At 36.9% G+C, this 12,101-nt stretch overlaps 1 protein-coding gene across 1 annotated transcript in view; it reads right to left on the bottom strand.

Moving 5' to 3' along the window:
• Nucleotides 1–12,101, bottom strand: part of LOC117304703 (serine/threonine-protein phosphatase 6 regulatory ankyrin repeat subunit A-like) — a 57,731-nt gene that overhangs the window by 24,056 nt on the left and 21,574 nt on the right. The window contains exons 4-7 of the mRNA XM_033789299.1: nt 6,644–6,742; nt 4,927–5,040; nt 3,381–3,584; nt 1,796–1,897 (exon numbers count right to left, since the gene is read on the bottom strand). Of these exons, the coding sequence (XP_033645190.1) occupies nt 1,796–1,897; nt 3,381–3,584; nt 4,927–5,040; nt 6,644–6,742 (519 nt within the window). The remainder of the gene's footprint in view (nt 1–1,795; nt 1,898–3,380; nt 3,585–4,926; nt 5,041–6,643; nt 6,743–12,101) is intronic.

Consider the following 12,101-nt stretch of genomic DNA (forward strand, 5'->3'; position numbering starts at 1 on the left):
TATACCTTCCCTTAAAGGCAGTGGACACTATTGGTAATTACTCAAAATAATTATTAGCATAAAACTTTACTTGGTAATGATTAATGGAGAGAGGTTGATGGTATAAAACACTGTGAGAAACTGCTCCCTCTGAAGTGACACGAATTTGATTTCGAGACCTCAAGTTTAGAATTTGAGGTCTCGAAATCAACCATCTAAAAGCACACAACTTTGTGTGACAAGGTTTTTTGTTCTTTCATTATTATCTCTTAACTTCGACGACCGATTGAGCTCAAATTTTCACAGGTTTGTTATTTCATGTATAAGTTGAGATACACCAAGTGAGAAGACTGGTCTTTGACAATTACCAATAGTGTCCGACTGTCTTTAAAGCATGACAATAGCATCATACACATTATTCTGATTGACGCTGATAACCATGGTAACTGGTATAAACTAAATGATGCACATATTCCCCTTTTGTGTCTTCTTCCAGCCATGTAGCCATCAATCGAAACCAACCATTGTTCCCTGTGTCGCCGCCAAGCACTCGGCGCGGAACAAAATTAAATACGGTTCAAAAGGCTCGCGCTTCGAGGCTTTCGATACAAAGGTTTATGGTGAAGATGTTAAGCCGAGCTTTCGTGAACACAAAAGGCAGAGCTAGTGACATGTTGTCGGGAAACTCGACAGGAATTATGGCTGGCGGATTGTGGAATAATTAACCACCACTTTATAATTTTATTGAAAGACACAAAACTAATTTCAGCCTTATTTTTCTAGTTGATTACCTACAAGAAAGAAAAAAAAGTGTTTAAGTCGTGGACCTCTATCACAGACCATCTGGCTTTTCTTTTTTCTTTCTTTTTTTGCAAATGTATTTTTATTTTATTTTGAATGTTTTGTTCTGGTTTATCTCTAGAATATTTTGTTTGATCCTTAATATGCCATTTCAAAGAAATTATCATCCAATTTAAACTTCGCATAATTCTCTATAGCACAAAAATGGAAAGAACCTCAAAATAGTCATTCTATATCACTTCAGAACCTTTACTAGATTCCAACTTTCCTTTGAGAAAAGTATAATCTCAATAAATAAACCACAAGGGAAACTGCCTCGGTAAGTGTTTACATATATTTGAAGTGAGCTTTCAAAAAAAATGCCCAGACAGGGACTTGAATCTGCAACCTTCGGATAAATGTGCAGCCGCTCTACCAACTACCAAGCCTTTAAATCTTTGTTCGGTGGCGCCAGTCAGAAGCCATTAAACCTGTAACTGCTACATAATCTTTTGTATGAGGCGCAATAAAACCTGTTAATGGTTTGTATTAGCTAATTAAAAATTACAAATAAGATATTGTCCTAACCTGACTTTATATCACCGCACACACGATCAATTTGGTGTGTTCACCTGTAACAAGTATTTCATGCATTGCGTGTAGCATGCAAGAAATATCTTTGGCTTTGTAAGGTCCTTAGTGCAGTTTGCATAGATTTTATAAAATTGCCGTTACATAATTTGGAGCTCCCGGTAAATTGAGTGAATTAATCAAGCATGGTCTCCTAAGTAATTGTTGGTAAAAAACAAAACTTTTACTTGAACAATTTTTCAAATTTGTATATTATTACTACAGTTATGAAAATGCATTTAATGACCTTATAGCACTGAGACGATGTGATGTGCTAAACAAGAATAGACTCTACTAGGGTCAAGAAAGACTCTGCTAAGGTCGAAACATCAGGCTGTTAACCATTTTTGCCCCAAAATCGGCCTGTCTGACTTTAATTGTATCAAAGGAAGATTTTTTACAATACCTTATCCAATATATTTGCATCTGCTTTGGCCAAGTAGAGTGTTTTTAATATTAGTTCCTCCCCCGCCCATGCAGCGATGTGAAGCGGAGTATGGCCTTCTTCCTGTAATACAAAACATATAAATAGGAATCAGAGTCGAGCCGAGTGGCAACTTGATTATAATGTGTACAGAAACAATGGAGACAATTAACATATAATTTGGGTGACGCATTGGGTTTCATACTAATTGCAAGCGGTGATTATTAAACATTTTTGTCAAATTCAATGGGTACAATTTTGGACGAAACCAGTTAATGTTTTCAGGGGTGAGATTTGACGAGTGTACACATTCTTGAAATTGGCTTGCCAGCCTATTTAGGTCACCCCTTATTCCAGACCCAGAACCTCCCACATTCATTCAGTCATTCATTTTTGGTTTCAGTTTTTGAAAACAAAATTCCCATGGCGACTTAAAGGCAGTGGACACTATTGGTAATTGTCAAAGACTAGCCTTCACAGATGGTGTATCTCAACATATGCATAAAATAACAAACCTGTGAAAATTTGAGCTCAATCGGTCATTGAAATTGCGAGATAATAATAAAAGAAAAATAACCCTTGTCACACGAAGTTGTGTGCATTTAGATGGTTGATTTCGAGACCTCAAGTTCTAAATCTGAGGTCTCGAAATCAAATTCAAGGTAAATTACTTCTTTCTCCAAAACTATGGCCCTTCAGAGGGAGCAATTTCTCACAATGTTTTATACCATCAACCTCTCCCCATAACTTGTCACCAAGAAAGGTTTTATGCCAATAATTATTTTGAGTAATTACCAATAGTGTCCACTGCCTTTAAGGTCATATTTTGTGATGTATTTTGTAAGTTTTTGTATTTTTTTATAATGAATCCAACCGTATGTGGTTGCAAATAAAATTAACCTTACTGTATTACAGGAAAAAATACAGAGATTAAAAAGTAGAAAAAATTACACTATTACAAAATTCAGACAAAATTGATTTAGGCAAGAAAATATTTACAATGGATATAAAACATACTCTGGGCATGACCACAAATTCAAATCTACAGACATATGGACACACTGTAGACTATTTCTTTTCTCCCTTTGGTGAATGCTTTATTTCTCTGTATCAAGAAAATTTGACAACTCAAAGAAAATCCTGATATCAGGTAAAATCCTGAGAAATCAGATGCCTGTGTTTTGTAAGGGAATGTTGTATTCGTTTATAACTCCTTTTTTGATAGTGACAATCAAAATAAGCATTGGTGGTAAGAGGTGTGCAAAGGCTTTCTTTTCTCTGAGAGTATTTTAGAATACGATGCATCCTTCCACGCTCAATTGGTCATCCATCCAGCGCTTATTAAGCTCCACCACCGCCAGCAGTCCAGCATTCTCCTGATGACGAGCAGAGTATACTGTTCGAAACGTCAAGACCAAACCGGCTCTTTTCAGAGCCAACACTCACGGTTGTACCCACAAGTTTACTCTTTATTTATAGTACCTTCTTATCCTTCAAAGTGTTAACCTAGGAGCAGATATTTGTCATAAAAGCAGTTGACTATTTATACAAAGAACAAAGTACTCACATTTTTTATGTTGACGTTTGCTCCGCAATCCACAAGCATCTTACAGATGTCTACATCCTTCTTCCTACAGGCAACATGGAGAGGAGTTTCACCGTTATCCGTGCGGACCGCCTTCAGTTGTTCCTCCCGCTGGTGGGTTAGAAGCTCTCGAGCAACGGACATGTTCCCTGCCTCAACGGCAAGGAAGAGGGGGATGCAACCATTCTGGAGAAACGGAATCAAAAGGATTGATTGAGGCCTAGAGTACAGCAAACACTCTGAGGGGTTTTGTTGTTTATCCAGCCCAGCAGTTGAGTAAAAAATCAAGTCGGAACTTCAAGACATGTTCCTTCGTCACATAAAAGCGAATGAAATGTACTTTTTTTTTTTGAAAGAATGGGCAATAATTTTAGTGCTAAGAAATTCGCATCACTATCACAATTTCATGCAGTATAAACCAGGCTTTAAAAGTCCAAAGCAGTTAGGCAGTCAACACCATATTTGTCTTCTTTAAAAGCTTGAAATAGATAATTTTTGCACAAATAAATTCCCTTCTTACTCTCGTCACTTTATGACATATGAACTATGTTTTAAAGATCCTGAATGGTTTGGCTGGCAACACTACAAAATTTTGGTTGTAGAAATCTTGAAAACAGATCGATCATTTGCTCTAAAATTTTCAAATCAAACACTGGTAAAACGTGAGTGAAAATATAAAGAGCACTAGACAACTTCTTACCCTTGGCATCATGCAAGATGCTAAATGAAAACTGACACAAAATATGAACTGAAACCAATAAGGCCTACTTTTAATAAAGTACGCACTCCACGCATAGCACTAACACACACAGCCATTTTAAGTTATTTGGGTAGCTTAAAAAGCATTTTTAATAGTTTGTTGCGTATTTTTTAATTCTCTTTTATAGTTTGCATAATCCTTTGAGCAGGCTGTAAACTTTCTATTATTCATGCATTATATGTCTTGAATTATTTATGTGAACTATGAAGCAATATAAAATTGGTGCCACTGCACATTAAAGACTGGTGGAGACAGTCATGACAATGTGTCTATATTTAAGGAACGTTACAGAACAAGTAAGAAAACAAATCGTCTAAGATCACAGAATTACATAAAACTTACACAGTCCAATGTTAATAGTAGAGAGCATCCCTTGAAATATTTCTGTCTGAAATGTCATATTTTAATGAAAAATAAATAAAACTAAAATCCTGTTGGAGTTTATCGCTCAGTGAGCATTTCATTCATTTTTGCTTGTGCATCGATGTCATCAAAAATTAGTACGGTAATTGGTTTTTCACTATTTTCTCTGCGTGGGTTTTCCCCGGAAAAATTCTCTGTTTTTTTTTCGCCCACATCTGAAACTAAAATTTCCTTTTGTGTCTTCTCTCTATGGGGATCTTAGCTAGTACACATGTACATCACTTAAGTTCGCTTTTGTGTCTTCTCTCTATGGGGTTCTTAGCTAGTACACATGTACATCGCTTAAGTTCACTTTTCTGAGAGTCCTTGGCTTCATCCCCAGAACAAATGAAATGATATACTCACAGCATCTTTAACTAGCCTGGCATCCTTTCCAGAGCTCTTGAGCAGTAGCTGTACTTGCAGCAGTCCACCACTAGTCCTCCCTGATGCCATGTGGATTGCCATCTGGCTGTCAGGCTATCAAAACAAAATGTTGTTTTGTTAAATATTAAATGGAAACTGTCAGGCTATCAAAACAAAATGTTGTTTTGTTAAATATTAAATGGAAAACTAGATTTTAGGCCTAAGGTTGATTGTGTGCAGGTTGTATTGCAAGACAAGGGTTCGCCCGGCCCTCGCACCAAGCTAGCCTTTCAGGCCAATCTGCGTGTTTCTGTGCCGATACGCGGAAATTTAAGAAAATAAGCAAAAAGACAGCATCTTTAAAATTTCACAACATCAAGAGAAAACAATAGAGAGCTCACAATTACACAATAGGGCTTTTACAACCAAGATAAACTCCAGGAAGAGAAGATCTTGTTTCAATTCAGGATGCTTTCATCGAACATCCACACATTCGGGTCCAGAGTGCCACACACGTTTTGAACAAATCCTGCGAAGAACCCTAAACACATTAGTCTCTGTTTTGAAACAATCTTAGATTAAAGGGAAGGTACACATTTGGTAATTATCAAAGACTAGTCTTCTCCCTTGGTGTATCCCATCATAATCATAAAATATCAAGCCTGTGAAAATTTGGGTTCAATTGGTCATCGAAATTGCGAGATAATGATGAAGGAAAAATCTATGCTACTTCAGAGGGAGCCGTTTCTCACAATGTTTTATACTATCAACAGCTCTCCAATGCTCGTTACCAAGTCAGCTTTTAAGTTAATATTTGTTTTCAATAATTACCAAACGTGTACCTTCCCTTTAAACACACCAAGCAACCATTCCCTTGGATCCAATTAAGCCGACATGATTTGATCCAACAGCTCCAACGAAATTATTATTGGTGCGCCTCTCCACTGAAAAACTGCGACAATGAAGTGTCCAATGTCTTTAAATGAAATAGAATGACTACAAGAAGCTTTGAAGATCGAGATCACGATATGAACACAAAAACGAAATTGAACACCATAGTGGCTAAAAAGAAAACCCAGTCTGATTGATGGAGGGGAAATGCAATGAGCTTGAATGAGTAAAATAATATTGATTTGATTTGACGCAAGTGACTGAGAAACTTGATAATAATATGCCGTTGTTATTAATAATGTAGCGCTTTTTCACACACCCACAGGTATCACAAAGCCCCGATCGTTATCTTTTTTCTGCAAGATACGCGGACCTATGTTCCAAACAACACCATGTAATAATGGTTTACAAGGTGCTTTAGTGCAATCTGCAGCCTACCACACCAGAAACTGACGAAGCAATAATTGGCTCAAATATCTTGGTCAAGGACACAATGTTAGCACAGTGACTTGAATCCACACTCTTCTGCTTATCAATCGCTATCATCTTCTATTATATGAAGATTTTAGTAGACAATTGGAGGTGGTTTCAGTCTGTAACTTCTCGGAGCACTAAAGTTATAATAATTTTGTTTACACATAATAATAAATGAATGATAGTTTTTTTTGTATTTTTACCTTTAATTGTAAATTTCAACCCCATCAGGAAAAAATCGTCTTTATTTTGAACTTTATAACCCCTTTCCCAGGAGTGGCTTTTAGCCTTGCATAACTTGCATATTTTATTTAATTTAATCTATATAAACAAAACTATTGACTTGGCTTACCCCACCCACTGCTGAGGAGTCAACTTTCTTAGCGAGGAGTAGTTTGGTCATCTCATCCTTCGCCGAGGCCGCCGCAAAATGAAGAGCCGTCCGTCCATCCTGATTACAGAAAAGAGACGACCAAGATTAATAAAATTAGAGAAAAGAACATTCTTGTAAGGAAAGGTTTGTGGTAACACCATGTAATGAATACATTGTATCTCTAGATGAGTTGGGTTGGTTCTGAAAAGAATCGTTGGTTTCAACTCGACATTTCGATCAGTATGCTCTGATTGTCTTCTGGAGAAAGCAATCTTGTCAACTCTGATGTAATATGACTAGGCCAGTAGATTTTATAGTGGAACACTGGGAAAAAGTCCGTTCCTACAAAAAACTACAGCAGAAATGGAACCTCCTCTCAGCTGCTGTGAGAGAAGCTCCCTCACCTGATACATTCAAAAAAAGTCTACACAACTTAAACCTGTTAAATATCAAAAGAAGGCCGCATCATAATAATTAGAGTCCCCAGCACCACACACCTGCAACCTATACATCCCTACATTGGGAGATTGCTTGCAGTATCAATCCAGATCCAGACAAATTAGCTTTTCTTAAGATGCAAAATTTCCAAAAAGGTTTCCAAAAAAACTCACAAATCGAACCTCCCATTAACAGGGTTGTACTTCATTCCATGTGGAAAGTTTTATCAACATCCTAAAATATCAAATTGCACCACATTTTAAATCTGTTCAGTTTTGTACAGGATTTTTTTTTTCCAGTGCATTCCTGAATTTTGATATTATCAAAAAGGCAGCGAACTTGACCTTTTGACTGAGTAAAAATATCTCTTTGGAATGCGCAAACACATTTGTTTTTTTATATCCAATGATGTCATTGTTCAATTTTCGCTTAAAAGAAAATGAAATAAATAACAACATTTTAAACCATTTTAAAGAGGTTATTTAGTGATATTTTTAATAAACCTTATTGAATTAAATTGAAAATTGAATCACCAACATTAACTACAACTTAGGAAGCTGCAGCCAGGGGAACACCTTAACGGGATGCTACTTTTCTATTTCAAATCTTTAGTAAGTGTTACTTCTTGTTCCGCGATTGATCTAGTGCCTAGAGTATGTGCGCTTATTAATAACTTTGTATTATTATTATTACTTAGTTCAACCCAAATCATTTAAAGATTTACCCCTTCAATTTCCCTTGTGGTTTATAACTTGATATTTGAAAACATTATGCGCAGAAACTTCTTTAGAATACCGGCACGAGATGGTTGAGGAATTTTGCTCAAAGCCACAACAGATTTATCACTATGAAGGCCTATCCATCCAATCACATGAAGAGCACTGCACCATTAAACAATTTCAATGCATTCATTTGTTTTATGACATCTTCACCGTGAGTGAAACATTGTTAAATAAATGGCATGCTCGTGGGAGTGCAACGCGGCAAAAAAATATCATCTCAAATGAGGGGATTCAGTCATATGGAACAGCACAATAATACTGTCTCAATATAATGGGTACGGTCATGCGGAACTGCAAATGTAATTAGCATGAGTGGACACTCCCATTGTCTCCATCAACCCCCCCCCCCCCCCTCCATCTCTCTGCGTTGTAATATGACTTGTATGACTTATCAATGAAGTATGAAATATAAACACTTGAGTTGATACTTGAGGAGACAGAGTTCAAACAATTTTGCCATGATTATATCTTCCCTTGTTTTTGTGGGGGGGGGGAGGAAGGTGATTCGCAGGTTTTTATCAGGGATTTGGTAAATGTGTCTTTGTTTTAGTGATTGAATTACTTTCCTTTTTGATCTGTGTGTAGTGAGGCCTTGGGTTGATTTCACAAAGCAATAACATTAATCGCAAGACAAGTGGTTAGTATTACCATAGTGATCTGTGTTGCAACAGGGTGAGAGCCATCACTTATTATTTAAATACATTAAGTGAAGAAGACTGTCTAATGCACGGTGGGAGATTATTCCAAAGATTTGGAGCGGCGTATAGAAATGCCCAATCACCTAAAGTTACCCTAGATTTCCTAGATGGGTGAGATAACAATGTGGGATCTTGAGAACTCCTGAGACGGTAGGCTGATTGAGACTGAGAGAGGGATTTCATGGTTATGAGTTCTTGAATGTATGCTGGTGCTAAACCATGAATGGCTTTATAAGTTAATAACAGAACTTTAAATGCTATTCTTTGTCGAACCGGCAACCAGTATAATTCATTTAACAATGGACTACATCGAGAGTACAAATGTATCAACAAATGAAAAACGACCTGGCTCAACAACTGACTCAATTTTTTTGATCGCATCACATAGTGTAAATATGTTCATTTCTGTAAAGTTCATAACCTAATTTTGATGATATTTAATAAAAACTCATTGCATTTAACCCTTTGACTGACATTAACAAATTCCTCATTAGAATGTATAGGTTTGTTTGTTTGGTATGTCTAATGACAATGTTTTAAATTTCTGAAAGAGTACCAAATAAAATGGAATTTTACATATTTTAATGTGAGGTTGGAGATTTCTAACTTGTTTCTCTTTCATTAGTACTCTATATGAGTGCATCACAAAACAGAAATGTACCTACCGCCTAGGAGCCCGTACTGAGAAATTTACCCAAAGTTTTGCATCTGCTCCTTTCGACAACTTGCTTACTGAGAAAATTCTCTACATTTTGCATCTGCTCATTTTTTCAAATCGCTTCATGAGAAAGTTCTCTAAATGTTTGCATCTGCTCCTTTTTTTCAAATCGCTTACTGAGAAATTTCTCCAAATGTTGCCTGCTTCCTTTGACAAATCGCTTACTGAGAAATTTCTTAAATTTTGTACATCTGCTCTCTTTTTTCAAATCACTTACTGAGAAATATTTCCGAATTTTGCGTCTTCCGTTTTTCAAATCGCTTACTGAGAAATTTTTCAAAATGTTTGCATCTGTTCCCTTATCCCTAACTGAGAAATTTCTCCAAATTCGTGCATCTGCTTCGTTTGTCAAATCGCTTACTGAGAAATTCTTGAAATTTTCGCATCAGCTCCCCTTGTCAATCCGCTTACTGAGAAATGTCTCCAAATTGTTTGCGTCTGCTCTTTTGTCAAATTGCTACGTGAGAAACTCTCAAAATTTGTGCATCGGCTCCTCTACTCAAATCGCTTACCGCAGAGTCTGCAGCCCCATGTTCCTCCGACAATTTTTCCTCCCCAAGCTCAGCCGGTTGTTGCCCCCTAGAGTTCACCGAAGATGTAGTGGAAACAGCCGAAGAAGGATGGCTATAAGGAGAAGGGTTCCCTTCCTGTTTCCGTTTCATCTTAAACTGCTTCTCACACCACCCTCCGGAGTATTTCAGTAAATATCCACGAAAACCCCCACTATTAAGCGACGAGCGATCGCTATCACTCTATACACTCTTTTAAACACCAAGTGAGAAATGGTACACAACCACTTGTGTGCGATACACACCTTTACGTCAATGACGACACACTTGTACTTGTATCAACATCACCCTAATGACCAGGAGTTTAGAGTGAAATGAGGCGGTTTTAATAAGTGGCTGGTAGCAACAGTTGTCAAGTAGATTGCAATGTATACAATTAATCAGGACTGCTTGTGTAGGAGTGCGGGGAGTCTGTTCTGAAAAGAGGAAAGGACTCGGCGATTGATGATTCTTTATTTTTTATTTTTTTTTTTACTTGTTGATTAAAATTATGGCTATTTTGGAACATTTTATTTGTTTGTACAACGTTGGTAGGATTGAAAATATAAATGTTTACAAATGTGACTTTATGGTACTAAGTGTGTAATGGTAGACAATTCCCCATGAAATGTTGTTGCCTAAAAAGCTATGCTTTTGAGTAAAACAATTACACTAATTAAGTTTATCAAAAAGTCAAAACCACAGTTGGTAATATTAAATGGCCAGACAGTAGGAGGGTTGACTGTGTACTGTGTATTGACCACATGATGTACAGGCTGGCAAAGTTTATATATCATTCAAAACCGCAGTAAGTACTGTTAAATGGTCACACGGTAGGAGGGTTCACTGTGTACTTGTATTCACCACATATCATATCAAACAGGCTGACATAGTTTATTTATCATTCTAAACCATAAGGGGTAACATTATACATGGTCAGAAAGTAGGAGGGTTGACTGTGTACTCTGCATTCACCACATATCATATAACTTGCATAGTTTATCTATCAGTGGATAAAATTGAACGGTCAGACAGTAGGAGGGTTGACTGTGTACTCTGCATTCACCACATGATATCATATAACTTGCATAGTTTATCTATCAGTGGATAAAATTGAACGGTCAGACAGTAGGAGGGTTGACTTTGTATTCTGCATTCACCACATGATATCATATAACTTGCATAGTTTATCTATCAGTGGATAAAATTGAACGGTCAGACAGTAGGAGGGTTGACTTTGCCACCTCCTTATCAATTACAGGCTGGCTTTTTTGATCTATTAATAGCATCTTTCAAAACACATTGGATAATATTGACCAATCATATAGTCTGATGTAATTCTCTCAAGCCTCATTAGAGGGCATACAACTCCTAAGGAATTAAAATCAATCGTGTCCTTGTCAGGAACAGAACATGGGGAAAAAACCTTTCCTAAATTGATAATTACACGGTGCAGTCATGTATAGACACAATAGGAGCAACTTGGCAAGGAGAGTCATTAAGACTCCATGGCTAACGATCACGGTGGTGTAGTGGTATGAAGGCACTTTGCTGCCGTGGTAATGCGTCATCATCCGAACCCCTCCACTGGAAATTAGTCCAATATAGCAAATTAATTTTCAACACTGTGGTGGCTAGTTAAAGGCAGTGGACACTTTTGGTAAATTACTCAAAATAATTATTAGCATAAAACCTTTCTTGGTGATGAGTAATGGGAAGAGGTTGATTGTATAAAACACTGTGAGAAACGGCTCCCTCTGAAGTAACATTGTTTTTGAGAAAGAAGTAATTTTCCACGAATTTGATTTCGAGACCTCAGAATTAGATTTGAAATCAAGCATCTGAAAGCATACAACTTCGTGTGACAAGGGTGTTTTTTCTTTCATTATTTTCTCGCAACTTCGATGACTGATTGAGCTCAAAGGTTTGTAATTTTATGCATATGTTGAGATACACCAAGTGAGAAGACTGGTCTTTGACAATTACCAATAGTGTCCAGTGTCTTTAACAGAGGGGGAAACAAACACCTGTGCATGATTGATACCAAGCTGCAGAATTTAATCATAATAATTTGGCTCGGTAGAAATCAATTGATTACACCTTTTGTTATTGAAGTAGTTTTCCTCGTAATGAATAAGTTGAAATTATCTGAAGACAAGCGATGGTATGAGCCGTAATGGTGTGAAATGATGTGTGCAATGCCAGAGCTATAAATTGCCAATAATGCCAAGACAAACGTACATTTCGCAGAAA

The sequence above is a fragment of the Asterias rubens genome, chromosome 21 (assembly GCF_902459465.1).
Source record: "Asterias rubens chromosome 21, eAstRub1.3, whole genome shotgun sequence".
Classification (NCBI taxonomy): Eukaryota; Metazoa; Echinodermata; class Asteroidea; order Forcipulatida; family Asteriidae; genus Asterias; species Asterias rubens.